This window comes from Mesocricetus auratus, unplaced genomic scaffold, assembly GCF_017639785.1.
Source record: "Mesocricetus auratus isolate SY011 unplaced genomic scaffold, BCM_Maur_2.0 Super-Scaffold_100006, whole genome shotgun sequence".
Taxonomy (NCBI): domain Eukaryota; kingdom Metazoa; phylum Chordata; class Mammalia; order Rodentia; family Cricetidae; genus Mesocricetus; species Mesocricetus auratus.
The window spans coordinates 77,897,146-77,923,369 of NW_024429190.1; the positions used below are offsets into that span (position 1 = coordinate 77,897,146).

Below are 26,224 nucleotides of genomic sequence, written 5' to 3' on the forward strand. Positions count from 1 at the left end.
AAAAGTCTAAAGACTAGATGTTTCCAGTAACACTTCTGTTTCCCTAGCATACATACAGTGCAGTGCAGTAAATAAACTGCATATACCTATAAATAGCAATGTTCTGGTCTAGAACCTCTCCCATCTCTCTCAACCCAGTTTACGTAACCGTTATTTTCTTTTTGTGGAGGATATTAACAATTTCACTTCCTAAGAATTTTCCCTATGAATTTAACACAACTTTAAAAGCCCGTCTTTTCACTAACTCTACTGTCACACACGGGCAGCCTCTTCACCATCTAGGAAAACTAAGTGCTGTATATTTGGACTTGTCGTCTTCTGTATACAGCACACATTGCACAAATAAGATGCACAGACAAAAGGACAATGGCTAATCTTGCATTACCAAAGCTTACATTAGTATTAGGCTCTTCACACACTCTCTTTCTTCTTCCCTCCCAAATCAGCACAAGTCTATATTGCTCAGAAGTGATCTTAGCATTCCATTTCCAAAAGACAGCATTTCATCACAAGTTTAAACAGGATAATCTACAACATGTATTATTTACTACATCTATCTTTAGCATACTTTGTGCACTTCTAAACGCCTAGAAGGTCTAGATGTTTCAGATGAGGACATAAATGTGTCCCCTATATACAGTGTAGTGTTGAAACCACACACAGGTGACAATGGGTAGATCTCAAGTGTCTTCTGCCGAGACCATTCTGGTCTCCCACCTCCCCTGTATCACATGACACAGGACCTAACACTTGGATGAGACTTTCACAACCCCTTTCAGAAGACAACCTTGTATGACTTTAACACAGAGTGTACAGAATGGGCTAGTTTACTAACTCTACTTTTGTCATACACTGGCAGCCCCTTTAATGCCTACAAAGTAAAATTAGGGCTCCTTTGTCCAGTATGTACAATATATACAGTATAGCAGAGCTAATTGAAATGTATATACGGGTGATGGGTAAGCTAAAACTATCTAGCACTAATGGAATCTTTTTGCAGTTTCTTCCCCCAACCCACCTCCTCAATCCATTGAATAAGTACAGCTGGTACTGCTCTCAGAGCTGGGTTAGCAATTCTACTTCTAAACATAGTATCTCCAGTTTTTCAAAAACCATTTACACAAAGTTTTATTCTACTACTTCTACTTTTAAATGTATCAAACACTTTTACAATGGTTATTATCTGAGGTATCTTCTAAATGTAACCATCTGGGCTTTGACCCACTTTCTTTTCTCCCTTCTCTCTGTCTTCAAACCAGTAGACAAATACAGGCATATGCAATGCTTAGAAATTGGAACAAATTCGTATTCCCAAATCATTTACAGAGCAATCTTTCCTACAAATTTTAACAGTGTACACAATGTGCTAATTTTACTACTTTATCAGCAACCTCTTTAACATTTAGAGACTAGAAGCTGAAATGTTTAGACATATTTGCCCATTATATACAGTACACACACAGCAAATATATAGAAATGGCATCTGAGAGGTCCCTTATGAAAACACTAGTACACGACCTTGCTGCCTCCCAGAACTTCCTCCAAAGCACTGAGCAAGGACAGACGGAACTGCTCACAGAGGGGTTCATAATTCCACCCCAAAGTCAGCGTTTCGTGAATTTTAGCAAAAAGATATTTACAAAGTGATATTTTACTACCGCTACATTTAACATATGTTGGGCACTTCTAAACATCTAGATAGATCAGATGTTTCAAGTAAGGACTGTTGTCCACTATGTACACAGCAGTCCAGTAAACGGCACACTTATATCAAGAGTAATAATCAAAAAATTTTAACACAAAAAGAAAAAAATTAACACAAACGTATAAAATATTGTTCTACTACCTCTACTTTGTCATACACTGGCAACCTCTTTAGCATCTAGAGTGACCAGATGTTGTAAATAGGACTCCTTTGTCCTTTATATAACTACATATGCTATTTACACAGCAAAGCCTAACAAAATGGGACAGTGGTTTCTTTTCTGCCCATGGAACACAATGACTTAGAGCTCTTCATTTCCTTCTCATGGAAACCAGGGGACAAACACATTGTGGTCAGCTCAGGAGGGCTTTGGCTATTCCTCCCCAAACAATATTTCAAATGAATCCTAACAAAAACGTATTTACATAATGTATTGTTTTACTATTACTGCTGTTTATAAAATATATCAGGCACTTTAGAGTATCTAGAAAGATCTTTCCCAAAAATTACTTGGCATTGTCAAACACACATCACACTGTGAGAAAGCGCGTGCCTTGGCCTTCGGGTGGGCCCATTCTGTCCGCCATGCCACGCCCGCCGACACGGGGAGAAGTCCTCGAAGGCCTGCCTGGAGCTTCTCCATGGGCCCGGCCCTGGAGAGCAGGGGTCCGGTGGGGTCGAGGAGGCCGCGCGCAGAGGTCGCCGCCATTGCGGCGCTTCGCTGGCGGAGGAAGAGTCGCTGTAGGATCGCGGCTCGGCCGGGCCGGTGCTCCGGCTCCTAGGGTCCGCAGGACGCAGACCGAAGCTGCTCCCGGGGCCCCGGCTCACCCGGCGCAGTCCTGAGGCGGTGGGGGGCCCGGAGGAAGGAGGCCGCAGTGCCTAGCTCGCCACGCTCTCTGCCGGAACTCGTGAGTGTATATTGTATAAAGGCAAGATTTTAAAATTGATGTTGTTCATGAGTGCACTTCACCTTATTTTTTGAAACAGGGTCTCTCTCTATGAGCCTGAAGCTTGCCCATTGGCTCTCTTACACTTTTACTATAATCTCCATGACTATATTGGTCACAAATGAGTCTCCAGGGCCTCTCCTAGGACTGGCTTCTTAATAGGTACTCAGTAAATATTTGTCAAATGAACGAACAGAATGCAAAGCAATTCTCACAAAAACATCATCACTTGGAAATATTGTGAAACTACTCTAAATGGACTTTATTTTCCAGGTAGCTATAAAACAAGCTTTAATGAAATATAAAGTATATAACACTTTAAATTTTATATTAAGCATGTAATACTTTATATTTTATATAAAAGTATGTAAAGGTATATAATTCAATCATTTGTTGATATCTTACATTACTAATTTAAAAAACTGTCATAAGATACATGTAACATGAAATCTGTTACATCAAGTATATTAATTACCATATAGTTTTATGCTTTTAAATCTTTATGAATAAGAACCTAGCTAAGGTCTCTATACAGTCTTGTCAATTAAGCTGTACTTTGAAAAACAGGAAGTTGTAGAAGGTTTTCTATTTTAAGCTTGGAAATGCATTGAACCGTAAACAAAACAATGTCCCTTTCAATGGTGAGGTGGAAACTTTCAGTACATATATATTACATGCCAGGATCATTTTCTTTCTTTCTTTCCTTCTTTCCTTCTTTCTTTCCTTCTTTCTTTCTTTCTTTCTTTCTTTCTTTCTTTCTTTCTTTCTTTCTTTCTGTCTGTCTGTTTTTCTTCCCCCTTCTCTCTTTCCCTCTCCCTCTCCCTTCCCCCCCTCTTTCTACCTGCCTCCTCTGCCTCCCCAGTTCTTGAACAGGGTGGTGGTGACTTAATCCCAGCATGTATAACTTTCTATATAAACCAGGCTGGTTTTGAACTTGTGACCTTCCTGCCTCAGTGTCACTCTACCAGGCTAACTATAGATTGTCTTTCTCTCTTTCATTCTCCTCACTCTTCCCCCTCTCCCTCTCTTTAGACCCAGGACCATGTAGATGCTAGGTTAGTACTCTACCCCTCAGTCCTTGTTTTTAGAAAGTGTTTCTCTATACAGCCCCCACTGGCCCTGAACTCACAGAGCCCCGTCTCTTGCTTCTGCCTCAAAGCACTGAGATTGCAGGTGCATACCACCACAGTTACAACTAAATGCAGATGTTTTTCTTATATGTGTGACTACTGTGTTTAAAGTGTCCAAAGAGTTGTACCAAATGCTCAACATGTTTCTTTGAGTTTGGTGAAACCAATAAGTTTTCTTTTAAGAAATTCTGTTTTCTGACTTTTTTCTTAAGTGAATCAAAAATGCAGAAACAGCTAGGAATTAACAGTCTCAAGTGTCTGAAGGGAGAAGGGCATGGATTACAATAATGTGTCGGTGTGGCTTTAAGAAATGGTGCTTGGAGTATTTCCTTCAAGCAGGATCAAGCCCTGATTTGGATTGGGTTGCCCTTCCCTTAGCTGCCCTTTCCTATATAATCCTGCCGTTTGGGCTATGCCAGCCTCTCTGCCCAGGCTGCCCCTCTTGGTCAGCAGCCCCTCCCCTACACTCTTCTCCTCCTCCTCCTTAGGTGGTCATGTCCACTCTGGACTCCAAGATGTCCCTGCCTCTGGCTATGCTCTCCCACATTTCTAGAATAAACTTTCACCATATCTAGGAGCAGTCAGGTCCTTTTCTTTTTATTTTACTTTCTTCATTCAAGGAGGGTGGAGAATCAGGGAGGAGTTAGAGGGAGAAATAGGAGGATGTGAATATGATAAAATTCACACATTAAATTCCCAAAGATTTAATAAAGTATTATATTAAAAAAACCAAGATACCATAAAAAACCCCACTTAACAGATATCAAAAATCATCTTAGGAAAGGATCAAAAAGGCTTGACTCTTCCCCACTGTCACTGTGCACTTTTCAGGTCAATCACTGAAACAGCTCAGATGTAACTCTTACAGTATGATTAGTTTTCTCCTGAGAAAGATGGTTGGAGAGTCCTAAGAGATTCCGTTGCTGTGACAACCAACTACGGTGATAGGTGAGGGTTAGGTTATAGAGTAAAGAATCAGTAATTCTGTCTCCCCTTCGTTTTATCGCACAAAGAACAACTGGAGACCACAGAATCAGTTTCTCGGGGCTGTATTCTGGGAGCTGACAGGTGGGGGCCCTATTGTTTTTCGTGAATATAGGCAAGTGGAAGTGAAATTCCAGCAGGCACCCTCCAGTTACTGAGCAATCTCAGGATCCCAGAATCAGCGCTAAGTTCATTGTGTTCTAGGACTTACATTAGATACTGTTATTAAACTGATGAATGATGAAAATTCAGCACTGAAAAGCTGAGAACTTAGCATAAGGTCTTAAACTAGTAAATGATCAGACAATGCTCACTTTTACTATTCCAAAGGAATCCTATCCTGGAAACATCCCAGATGTTCATAAACAGTAGGACAGGCAGATGGGTTGCTGTGTAGTAACATGATACAAGACTATGTATGATCAAACAATAGCCACAAATGACACTATGGGCATATCTCACAAATACAGCGAGATCCCATATACATAAAGATCAAAAATGGGCAAATTTAACCTGTATTGTTACAAGGTAGTTTGTGGTTATCTGTGAGAAGTAACTAGGGCGGGCACTGAGAGACTCCAGAGGTGGTGTTTTATTATTATTATTATCATTATTATTATATGGATGCATCTACTTTGAAGTAATTAATTTTTCATTATTATAAATGTGTATTGTGCTTTTTAAAAGCTTTACAATTAAAAGGCAGTGTTATGGCCAGGTTGTGGCTCAGTGTAGAATGCTTGCCTTGCATGCACAGGGCCCTGGATGTGATCCAGCACTGCAGAGAGTGCTCACTGGACACACATGACCCTGGGTGTGACCCAGCACTGCACAGAGTGCTCACTGGACACACATGACCCTGGGTGTGATCCAGCACTGCACAGAGTGCTCACTGGACACACATGACCCTGGGTGTGATCCAGCACTGCAAAGAGTGCTCACTGGACACACACGACCCTGGGTGATCTCCAGCACTGCACAGAGTGCTCACTGGACACACACACAATCCTGGGTGTGATCCAGCACTGCACAGAGTGCTCACTGGACACACACACAACCCTGGGTGTGACCCAGCACTGCACAGAGTGCTCACTGGACACACATGACCCTGGGTGTGATCCAGCACTGCACAGAGTGCTCACTGGACACACACACAACCCTGGGTGTGATCCAGCACTGCAGAGAGTGCTCGCTGGACACACATGACCCTGGGTGTGATCCAGCACTGCACAGAGTGCTCACTGGACACACACACGACCCTGGGTGTGATCCAGCACTGCACAGAGTGCTCACTGGACACACATGACCCTGGGTGTGATCCAGCACTGCACAGAGTGCTCACTGGACACACATGACCCTGGGTGTGATCCAGCACTGCACAGAGTGCTCACTGGACACACACACAATCCTGGGTGTGATCCAGCACTGCACAGAGTGCTCACTGGACACACACACGACCCTGGGTGTAATCCAGCACTGCACAGAGTGCTCACTGGACACACACATGACCCTGGGTGTGATCCAGCACTGCAGAGAGTGCTCACTGGACACACATGACCCTGGGTGTGACCCAGCACTGCACAGAGTGCTCACTGGACACACACATGACCCTGGGTGTGATCCAGCACTGCACAGAGTGCTCACTGGACACACACACAACCCTGGGTGTGATCCAGCACTGCAGAGAGTGCTCACTGGACACACACGACCCTGGGTGTGATCCAGCACTGCACAGAGTGCTCACTGGACACACACACAACCCTGGGTGTGATCCAGCACTGCAGAGAGTGCTCACTGGACACACACGACCCTGGGTGTGATCCAGCACTGCACAGAGTGCTCACTGGACACACATGACCCTGGGTGTGATCCAGCACTGCACAGAGTGCTCACTGGACACACACACAACCCTGGGTGTGATCCAGCACTGCAGAGAGTGCTCACTGGACACACACGACCCTGGGTGTGATCCAGCACTGCACAGAGTGCTCACTGGACACACATGACCCTGGGTGTGATCCAGCACTGCACAGAGTGCTCACTGGACACACACACGACCCTGGGTGTGATCCAGCACTGCACAGAGTGCTCACTGGACACACATGACCCTGGGTGTGATCCAGCACTGCACAGAGTGCTCACTGGACACACATGACCCTGGGTGTGATCCAGCACTGCACAGAGTGCTCACTGGACACACACACGACCCTGGGTGTGATCCAGCACTGCACAGAGTGCTCACTGGACACACACACGACCCTGGGTGTGATCCAGCACTGCACAGAGTGCTCACTGGACACACACACGACCCTGGGTGTGATCCAGCACTGCACAGAGTGCTCACTGGACACACATGATCCTGGGTGTGATCCAGCACTGCACAGAGTGCTCACTGGACACACACACAATCCTGGGTGTGACCCAGCACTGCGGAGACTAGGTACACTGGTATACACCTGTAAGCCTAGGCCTTGGGAGGTAAAAAAACAAGATCAGGTGTTCAAGATCATCCCTGGCTTGATCACATGAGACCCTATCCAAAAACCAAAAAAAGAGTGAGAGAGGAAGGGAGAGAGGGAGAGAGAGACAGGGAGAAGCACAAAGAACGAGAAGGAAGTAGTGTGTTCACTTCCTGGTTACCAACATCTGATGATGCGGTTTTCTGCCGGTAGAAGTCTTCAGTGTCTGAAAATTCCAGCCTGAGAAGATGCTCAGCAAAACTGAACCAGTGCTGCAGATACTCCTTTACACTGTGTGAAGATGTGTCACTGTGATGAGTTCAGTGGCGAGCCAAATGGCCAGTAACTCTGCAGGAAGAGGTTAGGTGAGACCTCTGGGGACAGAGAGGACGCAGAGAGGAAAAAAGATGGGATTGCTCTTTCTCTTTGGGCAACTTTGAGTCTATTATCATGATGAAGGTAGGGAAAGAAAAATTAAGTGCCTAAACCCTAAAAATAATATGCATGAGTCTGAACTACAGATATGTGTAAATATACACACATAAGTATAAATAGGTAGGTGGGTTATTTATTTTTATATGAGATGTATGTGCATCTTATATAAAAGTTTCCAAGGATATAACCGCAATAATGGGACAAAAAAGCATACAAGTTAAGTATAGGAGTCAGTGAAGGATAAGTAGTCACATACCAGTAAGCCAACAAGAAGGGAACCACTGTGTGCCCAGCTGCTGATGCCACGGTGACGATGTGGCCATGATTATTCTTCATCATCTCTGGAAGAAATGCCTTTGTGGTCTAGAAATAATTTTATTTACAAGAAAACACATGTATTATTTCTGGTTCATGGGCTCATGAAGAATACTCTAAAACAAAGATATGCTCTCAAAACATTGATCCTGATATAAATGAAATCACCTGACCACCAAGCACAATAGCCCAGACAAATAGACAAGATGTTACATCAGAATAACTACAACAGACGCTGAAAGTGCTGAGAGCCATCTCATTTAAATTACTCAGTACTTATATCCCTAGTCTCCCTAACCTCTTGCCATTGATGTCTTGTACCATCTCATACATCAAATAGGAGTGATAGATACACTGGAGCACAAGAAGGATGAACAATTAATATTAAATTACCAGGCAATAATTTGATCATGATCTCAAATACCACAAAGAGCAATCTTCCAGTGGTTACTAATTGATTGACACACCAAATATTTATTGAGCATCCACTCACTGTGTGCTGTGGGTACAGAAACAAATAAAATAACACACTATATTTTACCAAACATAAGACCAGGAAGACAGACATCCTTGGCTTGGGAAAAGTGGGGTAACCAGCAGACTACATTTTCACCAAGCTCCAACCACCCCAAGCGTATATCCAAGAAAATGCCAGGGCTCTTTTATGAACTAGCTGTCTTGGAACTATTTGAAGTCTTCAGAAACACACACACATTATAATGGAATGATGAGTTCTCTTATAAAGTCTGCAGCTTCAAGGTCAGGAAATAATGTGAGAATTCAAAAGCACACCACACTCACCCTTGTTACAGAATCATGGACAATGACTTGGGTGGTCTCTATTTCCTTTCTGTTTGTCTATACTATCACAAAGAGGTGTGCAAATAGTTTAGAATCAAAATCTATGAGCAAGGCATGATGATGCATGCCTGCAAACCCAGCACTTTGAGGGTAGAGAAAGGAGAATCAGGAGTTCAAGGCCAGTCTCAGCTATATATTGAGTTTTTGGCCAGCCTCTGCTACCGGAGACCTTAATACCAATCAGCCAGAAGAATCAAAATCAAATCAAATCCATACACGATACCTGAAACTTACCATGACTTATTTCATTATTAATTTTGGAAGGTGCAACTGTTGGTAAAACGCAGTCACATCATTAGGAAAGAACTCTTAATCTTTGAGTCTTCAAAGGGGACTACTTTGTAAAAGAAACTACACTCACCCAAAAGTGTGCAAGCACATTGACTTCGAAGGTCTTTTCGATTTGTGGGTCTTGTGTAGCAAACAAATCCGAAGTGTAGACAACGCCAGCGTTATTTACCAGAATGCTAACATTTCCAACTTCCTCCTTAACCTTGAACATCAAAAGAAATACTATATTCATCAAAAGGAAACTATATTTAATAAGTAGTTTGACTGTAGATTTGCATATACTGACTACTAAAAGAACATATGCTTTTATCTACTAGGCATGGAAAAAAAGTATTTTGTTACCTATGTGTCAACATGGGGTAAAAGAGCCTTTTTATTTTATGTACTTATGTCCAAAGCAACTCTGTTTAGAATTCTTTTGCAGTTTAGTTTATCAATTTTACTCTATTGGTTATGGCTATTTATTTGGATAAAGAGCATTGATTTTTAAATGCTCCTTCTAAAGGTTAGCTGAAACTAGTTAAATTTATTACAGATTCTAGGACAGGTTACAGGAGATTATGTAAAACTGGCTACACTATTAAGATCTATTTCCTTATTGTCATAATCATTTTGTTCTATTGCTCACCACCTATTATCCACTGGATGGCAATAGGCTGGGGAGTATAGAGTAGGGGTCTTTGGAACATCTGAGGAGCTAAAGTGATTATGTGGAAGGGATTATATAAGCCACAAATCCAAATTTCAAAGGTTATTGCAGCTATGAGTAAAATGATTTCAGTTGAGGAAGTATAATCATGATAACATGGCTGGCTGCCAAGGGCTGTACAAGGCATCCTTTGAGCAGTGACAAGGAAGGAAGAACTCCTGGTGGTATTTTGTTTTCCAAGGGACTGCTGCACCTTCTGGGTTCTGCTGTGATCACTAACAGCACCTGTAAACCAAAGCTCACAGACTCTTGATTGGAATACCATAATTCCTGGTATAGCTGGACAAAACATCACATAAGAACTTTTGTTTTAGCCTGTGAGTAGTTGCGCTCACTGCATGGACCCTGGAGTCAGACAGTACTCTGCTACACCTTGGGCTCTAACCAAAAGCTGGCTTCCCCTAGCAAAGTTGCCACTATTCCAGGTAGCAATGCTGAGGCCTGAAAAGAGGCAAATGCCTACTGGAAGCCTTTGTTTGCTTTGTTGTGCATTCCAGATAGTTTCTTTCATTCTTCTTTGTGTTTAATGTTTACAGTAATGTTCAAGGCAATGACTCTTATTTGCCCATTTTTAAAGTAAAAAACTGGGACCAATAGAATGGTTTAGGCTATTAAAGGGTGGAACCCAGACTCTTCCAGTCTCCACAGAGGACTTCATATTGAAAGGTCCGTCAGTACCCAGGGAAGCTTCTGTTGACATGCTGAAGTTTCACAGTCATGACTGAATCATATCAGGGTGCAATTAAGGTAGTAAGGGCCAAGCGATAGTATCTGTCCTTTATCTACAACATCAATACTCCCGTCCCTAGAGTATGGACATTATTAATGATGTCCTGAAATTATTGTTTTCCCAAACATTAGCAACTTTTTATTCTTTAAAAATATTTATTTATGGGGTTAGAGAGATGGCTCAGTGGTTAAGAGCACTGGCTGCTTTTTCAGAGGTCCTGAGTTTAATTCCCAGCAACCACACGGTGGCTCACAACCATCTATAGTGGGATCTGATAACTTCTGGTCTGCAGGGCTACACGCTGGCAGAACACTGTAACATGTAGTCTTCCTGCCAGTTGCTTGGGCCCTGCTGCTCTGTCTGAGCCCCCAAATAACACACAGGACACTATATTAATTATGAGCTGTTGGCCATTTGATTGGTTTCTTACTGGTTAGCTCTGACTTAAGTATTTAACCCATAATTGCTAATCTGAGTATTTCCATGTGGTCTTCACTTATTAGAGGAAGGGTCCACATGTTCCTTCTCCCACATCCTATATTGTGACTGACTGTGCCTCTCTTTTCCAGAATCCTCCTCAACTCCTAGTCTCACTTATCTTGCTTTCCTATAGGCCAACAGTGCTTTATTCAACAACCAATAAGAGAGACAGATTTACAGAATGATATCTCCCATCAGAACACTATGTATAATAAATAAATAAATCTTTAAAATATTTATTTGTTTAGAGCATATGTGTTTAGTATATTTACCTAGCGAGACATTACAGTTTTATGTCTATATAAACAGCTTGTTCCCCCTGTGGGATTGACTCTATCATCTTACATTTTAGGTCCAGCAAGTTGACTCATTTCTTTTTTTTTTCAATTTATTACGAATACAACACTATGCCTCTATGTAAACATCAGAAAAGTGCACCAGATCTCATTACAGATGGTTGTGAGCCATCATGTGGTTGCTGGGAATTGAACTCATGACCTCTGGAAGAGCAGTCAGTGCTCTTAACCTCTGAGCCATCTCTCCAGCCCAACTCATTTCTTTTTTTTTTTTTTTTTTAAGCAAGAGGCTGTTTTATTCTACTTCAACTGTGCTGCACTCTTTTTTTTTTTTTTTTTTAGAGAAATGTTTTACTTGAGAGAAAAAAGGAAAGTCTAAGGGGATCATAGCACAATATTATCTGTATAATGCAATAGACTTGGAAAACTGTAATATTCTATTTTCATCTGAGGCATCATTTCCTAGTATATCACTTGAACAAATTGTCATTCAACCTGTGTTTGACAGTCTTCTAATGCCCTTAAATTTTCTTTTTTTTTAATATTTTTTTTATTTTCCATTTTAAATTTAGATAAGAAACAAGGTTGCTTCACAAGTCAGTACGAGGTCCCTCTCCCTTTCCCTCCCCTCCTCCCGTGCCCTCCCCCCATACCCCCCCCTGTTTTCCCCTCATTCCCCCAGGGAGGGTGAGGCCCTCCATGGGGGTGTCCATAGTCTGTCATTTCATATAGGGCAGGGCCTAGACCCTTCCCCAAGAGTTCAGGGTGAGAGTGCACCTCACATTGTTCTATGGGAGTCCAGAGACCGTGTGTATACTTGGGATGGGTACTGATCTGCTGTCCAAGGCTCAATAGATTACCTAGGCCTCCTCACTGACACCCAGATTCAGGGGGTCTTGATCAGTCCCATGCTGGATTCCCAGGCTGATGCCTGGGATTCAAGAGTTAACCTTTGTCTGGTCAGCTGTTTCTGGGGGTTCAACCAGCCCAGTCTTAATCCCTTTGATCATCAGTCCTCCCTCTCTGATACTGGCTTTCTTGAGTTCAGCTCAGTACTTAACCAGCCAGTAAATGAAGTTACTGTTTCCCAGACTCTCTGGCCATAGGATTGTAGGCTGGCACTCCCCAGATCTATGACTAAAATCCATATATGAGAGAGTACATGCCATGTTTCTCTTTTTGTGACTGGGTTACCTCACTCAGGATGGTTTCTTCCAGTGTCATCCATTTGCCTGCGAATCTCATGATTCCATTATTTTTTTCTGCTGAATAGTACTCCATTGTGTAGATGTACCACATTTTCTCTATCCACTCTTGGAAGTAGGTTGCTTCCAAGTTCTGGCTATTACAAATAAAGCTGCTATGAACATAGTGGAACAGACATCTTTGTTATATGAATGGGCATCTTTTGGATATATGCCTAAGAGTGCAGTTGCTGGGTCTTGTGGTAGGTTTATTCCCATTTTTCTGAGGAATCTCCATACTGCTTTCCAAAGTGGCTGAACCAGTTGGCACTCCCACCAGCAATGGAGGAGTGTCCCCCTTTCACCGCATCCTCTCCAGCATAAATTGTCATTGGTGTTTTTGATTTTAGCCATTCTGACAGGAGTGAGATGGTATCTCAGAGTTGCTTTGATTTGCATTTCCCGGATGGCTAAGGATGTTGAGCACTTTCTCAAGTGCCTCTCAGCCATTTTAGACTCCTCTATTGAAAACTCTCTATTTAGTTCTGCAGCCCACTTCTTAATTGGGTCCTTTGCTGTTTTGGAGACTTGCTTCTTGAGTTCTTTGTAAATTTTGGAGATCAACCCTCTGTCAGATGTGGGATTAGTGAATATTTTTTCCCATTCTGTAGGCTGCCTTTTTGTCTTGCTGACTGTGTCCTTTGCCTTACAGAAGCTTCTCAGTTTCAGTAGGTCCCATTTATTAATTGTTGATCTCACTGTCTGTGCTACTGGTGTTATGTTCAGGAAGCTGTCTCCTGTACCAATTCGTTCAAGGGTACCACCCACTTTCTCTTCTAAGAGGTTCAGTGTGGCTGGATTTATGTTGAGGTCTTTGATCCATTTGGACTTAAGTTTTGTGCATGGCGATAAACATGGATCGATCCGCATTCTTCTACATGCCAGTCTCCAATTATGCCAGCACCATTTGTTGAAGATGCTTTCTTTATTCCATTGTATATTTTTAGCTTCTTTGTCAAAGATCAGATGTTCGTACGTGTGTGGGTTAATACCCGGACTTTCAATTCGATTCCATTGGTCTACCTGTCTATTTTTGTGCCAATACCAAGCTGTTTTCAGGACTATAGCTCTATAATAGAGCTTGAGGTCAGGGATAGTGATGCCTCCGGACGTTGCCTTGTTGAACAGGGTTGTTTTGGCTATCCTGGGTCTTTTGTTTTTCCATACAAAATTGATTATTGTTCTTTCAAGGTCTGTGAAGAATTGTGCTGGGATTTTAATGGGGATAGCATTGAATCTGTAGATTGCTTTTGGCAGGATTGCCATTTTTACTACATTGATCCTACCTATCCAAGAGCATGGGAGATCTTTCCATTTTCTGAGGGCTTCTTTAATTTCTTTCTTTAAAGATTCAAAGTTCTTACGATACAGGTCTTTCACTTGTTTGGTTAGCGTTACCCCAAGGTATTTTATGTTGTTTGTGGCAATTGTAAAGGGTGATGTTTCTCTGATTTCTCTTTCAGCCCTTTTATCATCTGTATATAGTAGGGCTACTGACTTTCTTGAGTTGATCTTGTAACCTGCCACTTTGCTGAAGGTGTTAATCAGCTGTAAGAGTTCCCTGGTAGAGTTCTTTGGGTCATTGATGTAAACTATCATATCGTCTGCAAACAGTGAAAGTTTGACTTCTTCCTTCCCAATTTGTATCCCCTTGATCCCCCTTTGTTGTCGTATGGCAATAGCTAGAACTTCAAGTACCATGTTGAAAAGGTATGGAGAGAGTGGACAGCCTTGTTTTGTTCCTGATTTTAGAGGAATTGTGTTGAGTTTCTGTCCATTTAGTTTGATGTTGGCTGTTGGTTTACTGTATATGGCTTTTATTATGTTTAAGTATGTCCCTGTTATCCCAGATCTCTCCAAGACCTTTATCATGAAGGGGTGTTGGATTTTGTCAAAGGCTTTTTCAGCATCTAGTGAGATGATCATGTGATTTTTGTTTTTCAGCTTGTTTATATGGTGGATTACGTTGATGGATTTTCGTATGTTGAACCATCCCTGCATCCCTGGGATGAAACCTACTTGATCGTGGTGAATGATTGTTTTGATGTGTTCTTGGATCCGATTTGCCAGTATTTTATTGAGTATTTTTGCATCAATGTTCATGAGGGATATTGGTCTGAAGTTCTCTTTCTTGGTTGTATCTTTGTGTGGCTTGGGGATCAAGGTTATTGAAGCCTCATAGAAAGAGTTTGGCAAAGACCCTTCTGCTTCTATTGTGTGGAACATTTTGAGAAGAATTGGTATAAGCTGTTCTTTGAATTTGTGGTAGAATTCTGCACTGAGGCCATCTGGACCTGGACTTTTTTGGTTGGGAGACTTTTGATGACAGCTTCTATTTCCATAGGGGTTATAGGTCTATTTAAATTGCTTATCTGTTCTTGATTTAGTTTTGGCAAATGATAGCTGTCCAGGAAGTCATCCATTTCCTTTAAATTTTCGAATTTTGTGGAGTACAGGTTTTCAAAGTATGACCTAATGATTCTCTGGATTTCCTCAGAGTCTGTTGTTATGTCCCCCTTTTCATTTCTGATTTTGTTAATTTGCGTGTTCACTCTCTGCTGTTTGGTAAGTTTGGACAAAGGTTTGTCTATCTTGTTGATTTTCTCAAAGAACCAACTCTTCGTTGCATTGATTCTTTGTATTGTTTTCCTGGTTTCTACTTTGTTGATTTCAGCCCTCAATTTGATTATTTCCTGGCGTCTACTCCTCCTGGGGAAGTTTGCTTCTTTGTGTTCTAGAGCTTTTAGCTGTGATGTTAATTCTCTGGTATAACTGTTTTCCTGTTTCTTCATGTGAGCACTTAGTGCTATGAACTTCCCCCGTAGCATTGCTTTCAAAGTGTCCCATAGGTTTGGGTATGCTGTGTCTTCATTCTCATTGAATTCGAGGAAGTCTTTAATTTCTTTTTTTATTTCCTCTTTGACCCAGGGATGGTGCAGTTGAGCATTATTCAATTTCCATGAGTTTGTAGGTTTTCTGCAATTTGTGTTGTTGTTGAATTCTAATTTTAAGGCATGGTGGTCTGATAAGATGCATGGAGTTATTCCAATTTTTTTGTAGCTGCTGAGGTTTGATATGTTGCCAAGTATGTGGTCGATTTTTGAGAAGGTTCCATGTGGTGGTGAGAAGAAGGTATATTCTTTTTTATGTGGATGAAATGTTCTATAGATATCTGTTAATCCCAGTTGGGTCATTACTTCTATTAGACCCTTTGCTTCTTTGTTGAGTTTCTGTCTGGTATTCTTGTCTAGTGGTGAGAGTGGTGTGTTGAAATCTCCCACTATAACTGTGTGGGGCTTTAGATGAGATTTAAGTTCTAATAATGTTTCTTTAACGAATGTGGATGCCTTTGTATTGGGGGCATAGATGTTCAGGATAGACACTTCATCTTGGTGGGTTTCACCTGTGATGAGTATGTAATGACCTCCTTCATCTCTTTTGATTGATTTTATTTTAAAGTCTAGTTTGTTAGATATTAGGATTGCTACCCCTGCTTGTTTCTTGGGTCCATTTGATTGAAAAATTTTTTCCCAACCTTTAACTCTCAAGTAATGTCTGTCTTTGAGGGTGAGGTGTGTTTCTTGTATGCAGCAGAAGGAAGGGTTCTGTCTTCGAATCCATTCTGCTAGTCTGTGTCTTTTTATGGGTGAGTTAAGGCCGTTAATATTGAGGGATATTAATGACCATTGATTGCTCATCCTTCTTCGATTTGCGATGGTTGTTGTTGGTGGAATTATGGGTGGAATTTCACCCCTTTGTTCTTTTGGCTGTTGGTAGAGAGGGATTCTCTAATGCTTATGTTTTTCTGGTTGTAGTTAGCTTCCTTGGCCAACTCATTTCTTAATTGTAACAATTCTAATAATGTATTTACAGATGCCTTAAAACAAAAACAAAATAACCTTTTTCTTTTTCACTGTCTATTCTTTTCCCAGATTGGGAATGCTGCTAAATTTGCCTGTTTCTTGGTAAAGAAGTTCAATTGGCTAGGTGGTTCACATAGTTAATTCATTTAATCTTAGCAACAGTCCTATGGCATAGGCATTCTATTCTACAGTCCAGTAAATTTAGTAGACAGAGAGAGGTTATCCTATGATCTGACAAATCAGACTAAAACTAATCAGAAGAGAGAAAGAGGGACGCATCATTTTAATCAAAGGGACAGTTAACCAAGAAGATGTTTCTATCTTATATTTTTGTTTGTGAGCCTAGCCTTTAATGGCGAGCTATCCCTCCAGCCCGTCTATCTTAAACATATATGTACCAAACTTTGGGGCACCCAATTTCATTAAAAAACAAACAAACAAAAAACTACTACTACTGGATTTAAAGACAGATTAATATCAATCCAATAATAGTAGGGGATTTCAATACCCCACTTTCTTCGGTAGACAGGTCATCTGAAGAAAAACTAAACAGAGAAACGACATAATTAATTATATCAGACATCAAATGAACTTAACAGATACCTACAGAACATTCCAACTAAACATCAAAGAATGTACCTTCTACTCAGTAGCACATGGGATATTGTCTAAACTGGACCACATCCTGGGACACAAAGTAAATCTTTAAAAATTAAAGAAGATTGAAGTCTCTCCTTGTATCTTATCTACCACAAGGCAGCAAAGCTTGAACTCTTTAGTGAATACACAGACTCATGGAGATTAAACAGCACATTGCTAAGTGATGAATGGGTCTAAGAAAAAAAAATAGAAAGAAATAAAAAAATTCCTAGGTAAGTAAAATGAAAATACAACACAACAAAACTTCAGGTACAAATTGAAAACAGTCCTATGAGGGGAAATTTATAGTTCTAAGTGACTATATTATCAGAAAGAGCACAAATAAATGACTTAATGATACAACTCAAAAATTTGGAAAAACAAGAACAAATCAAATCCAAACCCAATCAATGGGGAGAAAAAAATATCACAGTGTGAATCAATGAAATAGAAACAACAGTAACAAATAATACAAAGACTCAACAAATCTAAGTGCTCTTTTTTTTGAGATAATAAACCTTGGCCCAACTAACCAAAAGAAAGAAAAGAGAACCCAAATTAACAAAATCAGAAATAAACATGAAAATTTTACAACAGACACTAAAGAAATTTAGAATATTATAAGGGAATATTTTTAGAAACCTGTTTAACATTAAGCTGTTTTTGAAAACCTGAAAAAAACACCAAAGAGTGAATTTCTAGATTCAGGCAAGTTAAACCAAGAACTCAACAATCTAAACACACCCATAACAAATGAAGAGATAATAACAAAAAGTATCTCAGCTAAAAACAAAACAAAACAAAATAAAAACAATACACAAAACCAAGAAAAAACAGAGCCAGATGGATTCACAGCGTAATTCCACCAGACTTTCAAAGAAGACCAAACAGCCAAGCCTTCTTAAGCTATTCTAAAGAATAGAAACATTAGGCACTCCCAAGCTCTTTCTATGAAATCATATCACTTGAACACCCAAACCAGAAAAAGACACAGAAAAAGAGAGAGAGAGAGAAAGAGAAAGAAAACTACAGGCCAACATCTCTGATGAACATAGACTCAAAAATGCTCTAATACAGATATACCTCAAAAAGATTATCCACCATGACTAAGTTGGCTTTATTCCCCAAACACATATACTTCAATAAATGTAATAAACAATATAAATTGACAACAAAAGCAAATGACCATCTCAATAGATGTAGAAAAAAAGCCTTTGACAAGATCCAACATACCTTCATGATAAAATTCCTGGAGAATGTAGGGCTAAAGGAATCAAACTTTAACATAATGAAAACTACACATGAGAAACCCACAGACAATGTCATCATAAATGGGGAAAAGATTGAAGCAATCCTAGGGAAGTCAGGAATGAGGGAGGGATGTCTGCTATTCTGACTCCTTCTCAATAATGTGCCTGAAGCACTGGCTGGAGCAATAAGGCAAGAGAAGGGAACTAAGGGGACACAGATGACATGATACTATGCATTACACATCCCAAAAATTCTATCAGCAAACTTCTAGAAATGATAAATAAATTTAGCAATGTGGCAAGATACAGAATCAATATGCACAAATCAATAGCCTTTCTATACACTAACAACAAACATGAAGAGTACAGATCCTGGGCACACTCCCATTCACAATGCCCTCAAAGAAAAGAAAATATCTGTGAATAAAGTTAACCAAGGAAGTGAAAGAACTCTACAACGAAAACTTTAAATTGCTGAATAAAGAGATAGATAAAGACACTAGAACATGGAAAGACATCCTGTGCTCATGGGTTGGTAGAATTAATATTTTGAAAATGACCATTCTAGCAAAAGCTATTTATTGATCCAATGCAGTCCCAATCAAAACCCCCATCTCATTCTTCATAGGAAAAAACCTAACCTAAAATTCATATGGAACCACAAAAGGCTCCTGATAGCCAAAAGAACCCTGAGCAAAAAGAATAATGCTGGAAGGACTACCATTTCAGATCTTAAGAGTGTATTAAAGGGTTATAGTAATAGAAACTATCCAGCACTGGCATAGAAACAGACATGCAGACTAATCGAATGAAATCTAAGACCCAAGCATCAGTACACATACCTTCAGCCACTTAATATTTGGCAAAGATGCCAGAATCAAAAGCTGGAAAAAAGAAAGCATCTTCAACAAGTGGTGCCGGGAAAACTGGATTCCACATACAGAAGAATAAAATTAGACCCATATCTTACCTTGCACAAAAACTAACTCTATATGGTTGGAAGACCTAAACCTGGAACACTGAAACTGCTGGAAAACAAGCAAACAAAAGCAGGTGGTACTCTACCTGATTTTCTGAATAGGACTCCATTTGCCCAAGAACCAAGGTTAATACATAACAAGTGGGACTTCATAAAAGCTAAAAATCTTCTGTATAGCTAAAGAAATAATCATCTGAGTATCTGAGTGAAGAGGATGCCTATAGCATGGGAGAGAACCTTTGCCAGTTATACATCTGACAGAGAATTAGCATGCGAAATATATAAAGAACTCAAAAAGATGAAGAATCAAGAAGACAAATTGTCTTAGTCACAGTTCTGATGCTGTGAAGAGGCATCATGACCAAGGCAACTCTTATGAAAGGAAGCATTTGATTGCGGTCTTTCTTACAATTTCACAGGGTTAGTTCATTAGCGTCGTGGTGGGAGCATGGCAGCCAGCAGGCTGGTGCTGGGGTTGAGAGCTACATCATGATCCAAGGGGAGAGAGAGAGAGAGAGAGAGAGAGAGAGAGAGAGAGAGAGAGAGAGAGAGAGAGAGAGAGAGAGAGAGAGAGAGAGAGAGAGAGCGACTCTTGGTTTGGCCTGGGCTTTTAAAACCTTAAAGCCCACCCCCTGGTGACAGGCTCCCTTCAAGAAGGTCACACCCCTTAATCCCTCCCTCCAGTCCTTTTAAAAAGTCCCACTCCCTGGTGATTAATCCTTCAAATATGGGAGCCTATGGGAGCCATTCTTACTCAAACCACCACACAAATGACACATTCAAAAAGTGGGTCTGGGACTTGAACAGAGATGTTTCAAAATGCAGAAAAATTTGACTAGGAAATACCTTTAAGAAATGTTCATCATTCCTAGCAATTAGGGAAATGCAAATCAAAACGACTTTAAGATTTCATCTTAGTTCAGCCAGAATGGCAAAGGCCAACAGAACAAGTGACAACAAAAGCTGGAGGGGCTGCAGGGAAAGGGAACCCTCATTTACTATTGGTAGGACCACAAACTGGAGCAGCCACTGTGGAAATTGGAGTGGAGAATTCATAAAAAGCTAAAATGTTGTGTGATATTTTGATAGTATTCTGACAATGAAGTTTGCTTTGAGTCAGAGGGAGGAGCTAGTCATAGAAGTCTTGGGGGATCGAGGCCAGATAGGAGTTAGGAAATAGTAACGTGGGTTGAGTGAGGTGACTGGTGGCTTCTCTGCTTGTTCAGGTTCAGTTTTTTATTGATAAAGAATAATTAAATAAATGCTTCAACCCCGCTTTACCACTCCTTGACATATGCCCGAAGAACTTGACATCCTACACCACAGACACTTGTTCAGGCATCTTTGCTGGTATTCCATGCACAATAGCTAGGGAATGGAAATAACTGGCCAATGTATAATGGAAATTGGTGAATACACACCCTGAAATATTATTCAACTGTAAAGAGAAATGAAATCACGACCATATTGAACGAGGTAACCCAGACCCAGAAAGAAGAATGTCAACTGTTCTCTCTCATGGGGTCTCCTAGATCCAAATCTTCAGAATGAGCACATATCCTGTAATAGCTACAGAAACCAGGAAGTAAAAAGGGTGAGGGTGTTGGGAGCCATGAAGACGGGAAGAGCAGAATATAATTGATCAGAGAAGTGGGAAAGGGAGGCTCAAGCTAGGAAGGGAGAGAGTGACAGTAAGGATGTCTGAAAATGTCACAAGGAATCACATTATCAACTATTTACTAAAAACAAAGCAAAACAAACAAACAAAAATCCAGATAGTGGTGGCACACATCTTTAATCCCAGCACTCGGCAGGCAGAGGCAGGCATATTCTAAGCTTAGGGCCAGCCTGCTCTACAAAGTGAGTTCCAAGACAGGCATGGCTAAACAGAGAAACCCTATCTCAAAAAACAAACCAAAAAAAGCAAAAACCAGTAACAACAATGACAAAGAAATCTACAATACATGTAACCCTGTGTATAAATATATAGTTTAAATGAAATTTACTCATCTGTGCTTCAGCGAGTCAAAGACTACCTAACAAAATCACCAAGAACAGACACGAGAAGTCCTCTTTTGAGTCACTGGTCAGGGTTCTCCAAGAGACTCCAAAAACATATGGCCTATTGCTACTGTTCTTGGTTGCCCTGTAGAAGGGGAAGGTAAGTGCTTATTGCTGAAGATATCATGGACTTCAGACATGTGCCCAGAGACCTCTGAACTGGAACTGACCTGAATGACTCCTCCATGAAGACTATCATCATGGTACCAGAAGGCACCATGTAAGCTCTCAAAGGCGGGAGCAACCAACAGTTCTACCAGCAATGATGCCTATGAACCATAACAGTGACCAGCCCAGCATGATAACTCTAGAAGCACACATACCTTGGCGGTAACTGTGCTAGCCAATTTTATGATGACTTGGCACAAGCTGGAGTCATCAGAGAGAAGAGAGCCTCAATTGAGAAAATGCCTCCATAAGATTGGGCTGTAAGTGATCAATGGGTGAGGGCACAGTCCATTATAAGTGGTGCCATCCCTGGGCTGGTGGTCTTGGGTTCTATAAGAAAGCAGACTGAGCAAGCCATAATAAGCAAGCCAGTAAGCAGCATCCCTCCGTGGTATCTGTCTGTACCAGCTCCTGCCTCCAGGTTCCTGCCCTGTGTGAGTTTCCATCCTGATTGCTTTTGATGATGAACTGTTACATGGAAGTAGGAGTGAAGTAAACCCTTTCCTCCCAAGTTGGTTTTGGTAATAGTATTTCATCATCGCAATAGCAACCCTATTAAAAGTAACCAACACCTCTCTAACTGGACTAAAGACCTGCTCAGCAAGAGAGAAATCATACCTTGTACTGGAAACTTAGCCAACTATCCACGGGTAGTGAAGTCAAGGACCTTAAAGGAGAACCTACAGCCATCACTTTACTAAACCAGCATAATCCCTTACTACCTTCTCAAAATTTGTCCTTATAGCCAGTGTTAAGTATAGTTCTAACCTCTCAGCAAGGAAACTTCTCTTTACAACAGAGAGAGACCACTATAGAAACCCACAACTAGTCAAAATGCGGTCATAACAGACACATCTACAAAACTATCTGTAGGAGAGATCTCACGTACCTGAGGTACTAACCATGCCCGTTTGGGGTGTGGACAGAGGGACGTGGGAAAGGTAAAGGATAAAAGGGGAAGAAGAAAGGAAAAGCTCTCTCTTGGATCCTGGTCAAGATTCGGAGACCACAGACCACTGACCCGGTTCTCATGTAAGTTACTTATCTGTATCGTAATAAATATCCAATTACCTTTTTCCTGGCATCTTTAGTGTGACTCGTTTTCCCTTTACAACTATTCTACACCTAAGACTCAGGGAACACTGTGGGAGAGGGGGCAGAAAGACTGTAAGAGCCAGAGGATCTGTGAGTTTTTGCTGTGAGACTGAGACGGCTAGTTATGTCAGAAGCTACACCCAAAGAGTCTGACCAAGACTGTCAAAGCATGAGTTGAAGAAGGGCACCACCGGTACACATGCCAAGGTGGATGGGGAAAAGCTCATGACATCTCGTCTCAGCCCTGCAGAAGTGACACTATAGACAAGGGAAGGATGCCGAGGATGGGAGAAGCAGTCATCCCCAGGCAAGAGCACACCAACTGGTTATTCAATGGCAAATGATCAGCCCTGAAAACGTAGCACACAAGTAACATTGTTCAGACTGAACAGGTTACACATATGTATACAATCATATATACATACAACAGTTAGGGAAAAGGAGGGGTGTGTGGGAAGGCTTGGAAGGAGGAAAGGGAAGGGAGAAATGAGGTAATTATATTATAATGCCAAAAAAAAATAAAAAATTCCAAACAACTAAACTATTTAAAAATAGAAGGAAAAATTTAACCACATCTAAATCTAAACAAAGAGGCTTTCTGCCTGGTTGAGTCAGGATCTTTGTGTCTACAAAATCAGATTAGCTGAGTGAGAGGTCTAGAAATGTAGATTTTTAAAGAATTTGCCTGTTATTCTCACGACCTTCCTTCCCTGGTGCAAATGGGAACACGTTTCATACAAAGAACATTTCAGTTGTAGGCGGTGGAGGGCAGCAAGGCCTTGTAGGGACAGATCAACCTGTGATTCAAACAAAACCCAGTACAGAGTAGGTTTCACCCCCATATCTTTGACTGGGCTTCCGAAGACACGGTCAGTGTTGGCAGGTGTCAGTCAAGGACATTCAACTGCATCAGACCATGGGGGAGGTAAAGGTGTACAAGGTGCTAAATGTCAGATTCCTGGACTCTGCCACTACATCTACTGGAAGAAAACTACTGGAGGTGAGGCTGATGACACACACACACACTCACACACACACACACTCACACACACACACTCACTCACACACACTCACACACTCACACACTCACACACTCACACACACTCACACGCTCACACACTCACACTCACACACTCACACACACGCTCACACTCACACACACTCACACACTCACTCACACACTCACACACTCACTCACACACTCACACACACACACTCACACACTCACACTCACACATACACTCACACACACACTCACTCACACACTCACACACTCACACACTCACACACTCACACTCACTCACACACACTCACACACACTCACACACACTCACTCACACACTCACACACACTCACTCACACACACTCACACTCACACACTCACACACACACTCACACACACTCACACACACTCACACTCACACACTCACACTCACACACTCACTCACACACTCACACACTCACACACACTCACACACTCACACACTCACACACACACTCACACACTCACACACACGCTCACACTCACACACACTCACACACTCACTCACACACTCACACACTCACTCACACTCACACTCACACATACACTCACACACACACTCACTCACACACTCACACTCACTCACACACTCACACACACTCACACACACACTCACACACACACTCACTCACACACTCACACACACTCACACACTCACTCACACACTCACACTCACACACACTCACACACACTCACACACACTCACACACTCACACACACTCACACACTCACACACTCACACTCACACACTCACTCACACACTCACACACACTCACACACACTCACACACACACTCACACTCACACACACTCACACACACACATGCATGCTTTTTTTTCTGGAGATTGATGCCTAGGCTTTGTACTTGCTAAGCAAGTACTTTGCCACACAGTAGCCCCCCTGCTCCCTCAAATATATATATATGTATTTGTGTGTATATGTATAGTGTGTGTGGTGTGTGTGTAGTATGCAGGTAGGTACCTGTGCCTATGTACACACACAGAGGCCAGAGGAGAACATTGGGTGCCATGTTCTATCATTCTCTGTCATGAGACTGTTTTGCATATGGGTGTTTGTCACCCTTGTGCACCAATGTGCCTACCCAATGAGCCATGTACCTTATCTATTGCGCCATCTCTCCTTCCCCAAGCCTCTATTTTCAGTAAGCTCCCTAGAAGGCCGTAGTGCACACTGATGTCTGAGCCTCTCAGTCACATGGCATGATTGCAGGTCTGGCACTAGCCGGACACAGTCTTGGGAAATACAAACCACAATGTTCCTCTGCTTTGTGTAAGGATTAAATGCGGTCATCTCCAACACACTTCCGATTCCCCGACCCACGCCATATTTCCAACTCCAGGTAGAACTGTACCTTTTTTGCAGCGCTGTAAATCTCGTCCCGCTTGCTGCAGTCCACCACAAAGGGATAGGCCTGGGCACCCAGTTGCCTGCACTTGGCAGCTGTTTCCTCGATGCCATTCTAGAAGAAGTCCAAAGAGAGCAAGAGGAGAGCATAAATGATGGGAACACACCTTACAAAAGCTGAGGATCAAGCAGGAAGAAGTAATATTAAAATCCAAGGTGGGACACCTAGAATCTGTTCAGAAAACAAAAGGAGTAAGGGCGCTCCCTAAATCAGCCTGCAAGGCCAGCATTAGCTCACTTGCAAAGCTAGACAAAAACCTGTTATCCGAAATACACAGAGCATTCCTAAAAACAGGAAAGGAATAGCCTATTAAAACAGAAAGAATTAACAAATACCTCACCAAAAAGATACAGATAAGAAATAAATAAGCACGTGAGAAATTGCTAATGAAATCAGAACAGTAATACAGTAATTGAAAATCACCTAAATGTGTTCAGATTTTCTGGGCAAAATTCTCAAACTAAAGATCTTACATGATGAGCAGGCATGAAACAAGAACCTTAAACTAAGGCTTTGTTTTTTATATTTGTAATCTGAGAAGTATAAATAAAACTTTCTGAGACATATAAATAAAATAAAAAACATACAAGGTGGGTTATTTAAATAACTAGCCTTGTAAGCTCACTAGTCTTCAATGATTTGGATACAACCTCTGCTAGCACACCTAGTCATTGAAACTTCCACACTCTTGCCCGAGTGATCACAACTCTTGGTGTCCTACCTGCTGGCCTCCTTCACTCCCTCCTTCCACACCCCCTCTCCAGTCTCCTCCACCCAGTAGTCAGAGGATATCTCAGTAGAAGATACCTCCAAATGCTTGGTTGCCCCCAGGGGCAAAACCAAAGTATACATGGTAGCTCTCAGGACACCACAAATAGGGGCTCCTGGCCTTAGGTCTCCAAAATTGCAACAAGTCACATTCCTTTTTTTAAGTTTTTAGTGGCATATTACAAAAATAAAATTGTTTTTGGCTAAGGAACAATTTGTTCCTCTGATGCATTCAATTAGAGTTTTTCCCTAAATATTTGTACTAAAATATACCATAGCCAAGTGTCAAAGCAGGACAGCATCCTGACAAGTTCAGTAAAAACATCTGACCAATTAAATCATAGGGA

At 41.5% G+C, this 26,224-nt stretch overlaps 1 protein-coding gene and 1 long non-coding RNA gene across 2 annotated transcripts in view; one reads left to right on the top strand and one right to left on the bottom strand.

Annotated features, from left to right (window-relative positions):
* The window catches only part of Hsd17b11 (hydroxysteroid 17-beta dehydrogenase 11), a 41,910-nt gene that overhangs the window by 12,808 nt on the left and 2,878 nt on the right, over positions 1 to 26,224 (bottom strand). The window contains exons 2-4 of the mRNA XM_005076367.4: positions 25,056 to 25,163; positions 9,198 to 9,329; positions 7,917 to 8,023 (exon numbers count right to left, since the gene is read on the bottom strand). Of these exons, the coding sequence (XP_005076424.1) occupies positions 7,917 to 8,023; positions 9,198 to 9,329; positions 25,056 to 25,163 (347 nt within the window). The remainder of the gene's footprint in view (positions 1 to 7,916; positions 8,024 to 9,197; positions 9,330 to 25,055; positions 25,164 to 26,224) is intronic.
* LOC121140904 overlaps positions 2,299 to 26,224 on the top strand; it is a 52,304-nt gene continuing 28,378 nt past the window's right edge. The window contains exon 1 of the long non-coding RNA XR_005877853.1: positions 2,299 to 2,613. This is a non-coding gene — a long non-coding RNA (uncharacterized LOC121140904). The remainder of the gene's footprint in view (positions 2,614 to 26,224) is intronic.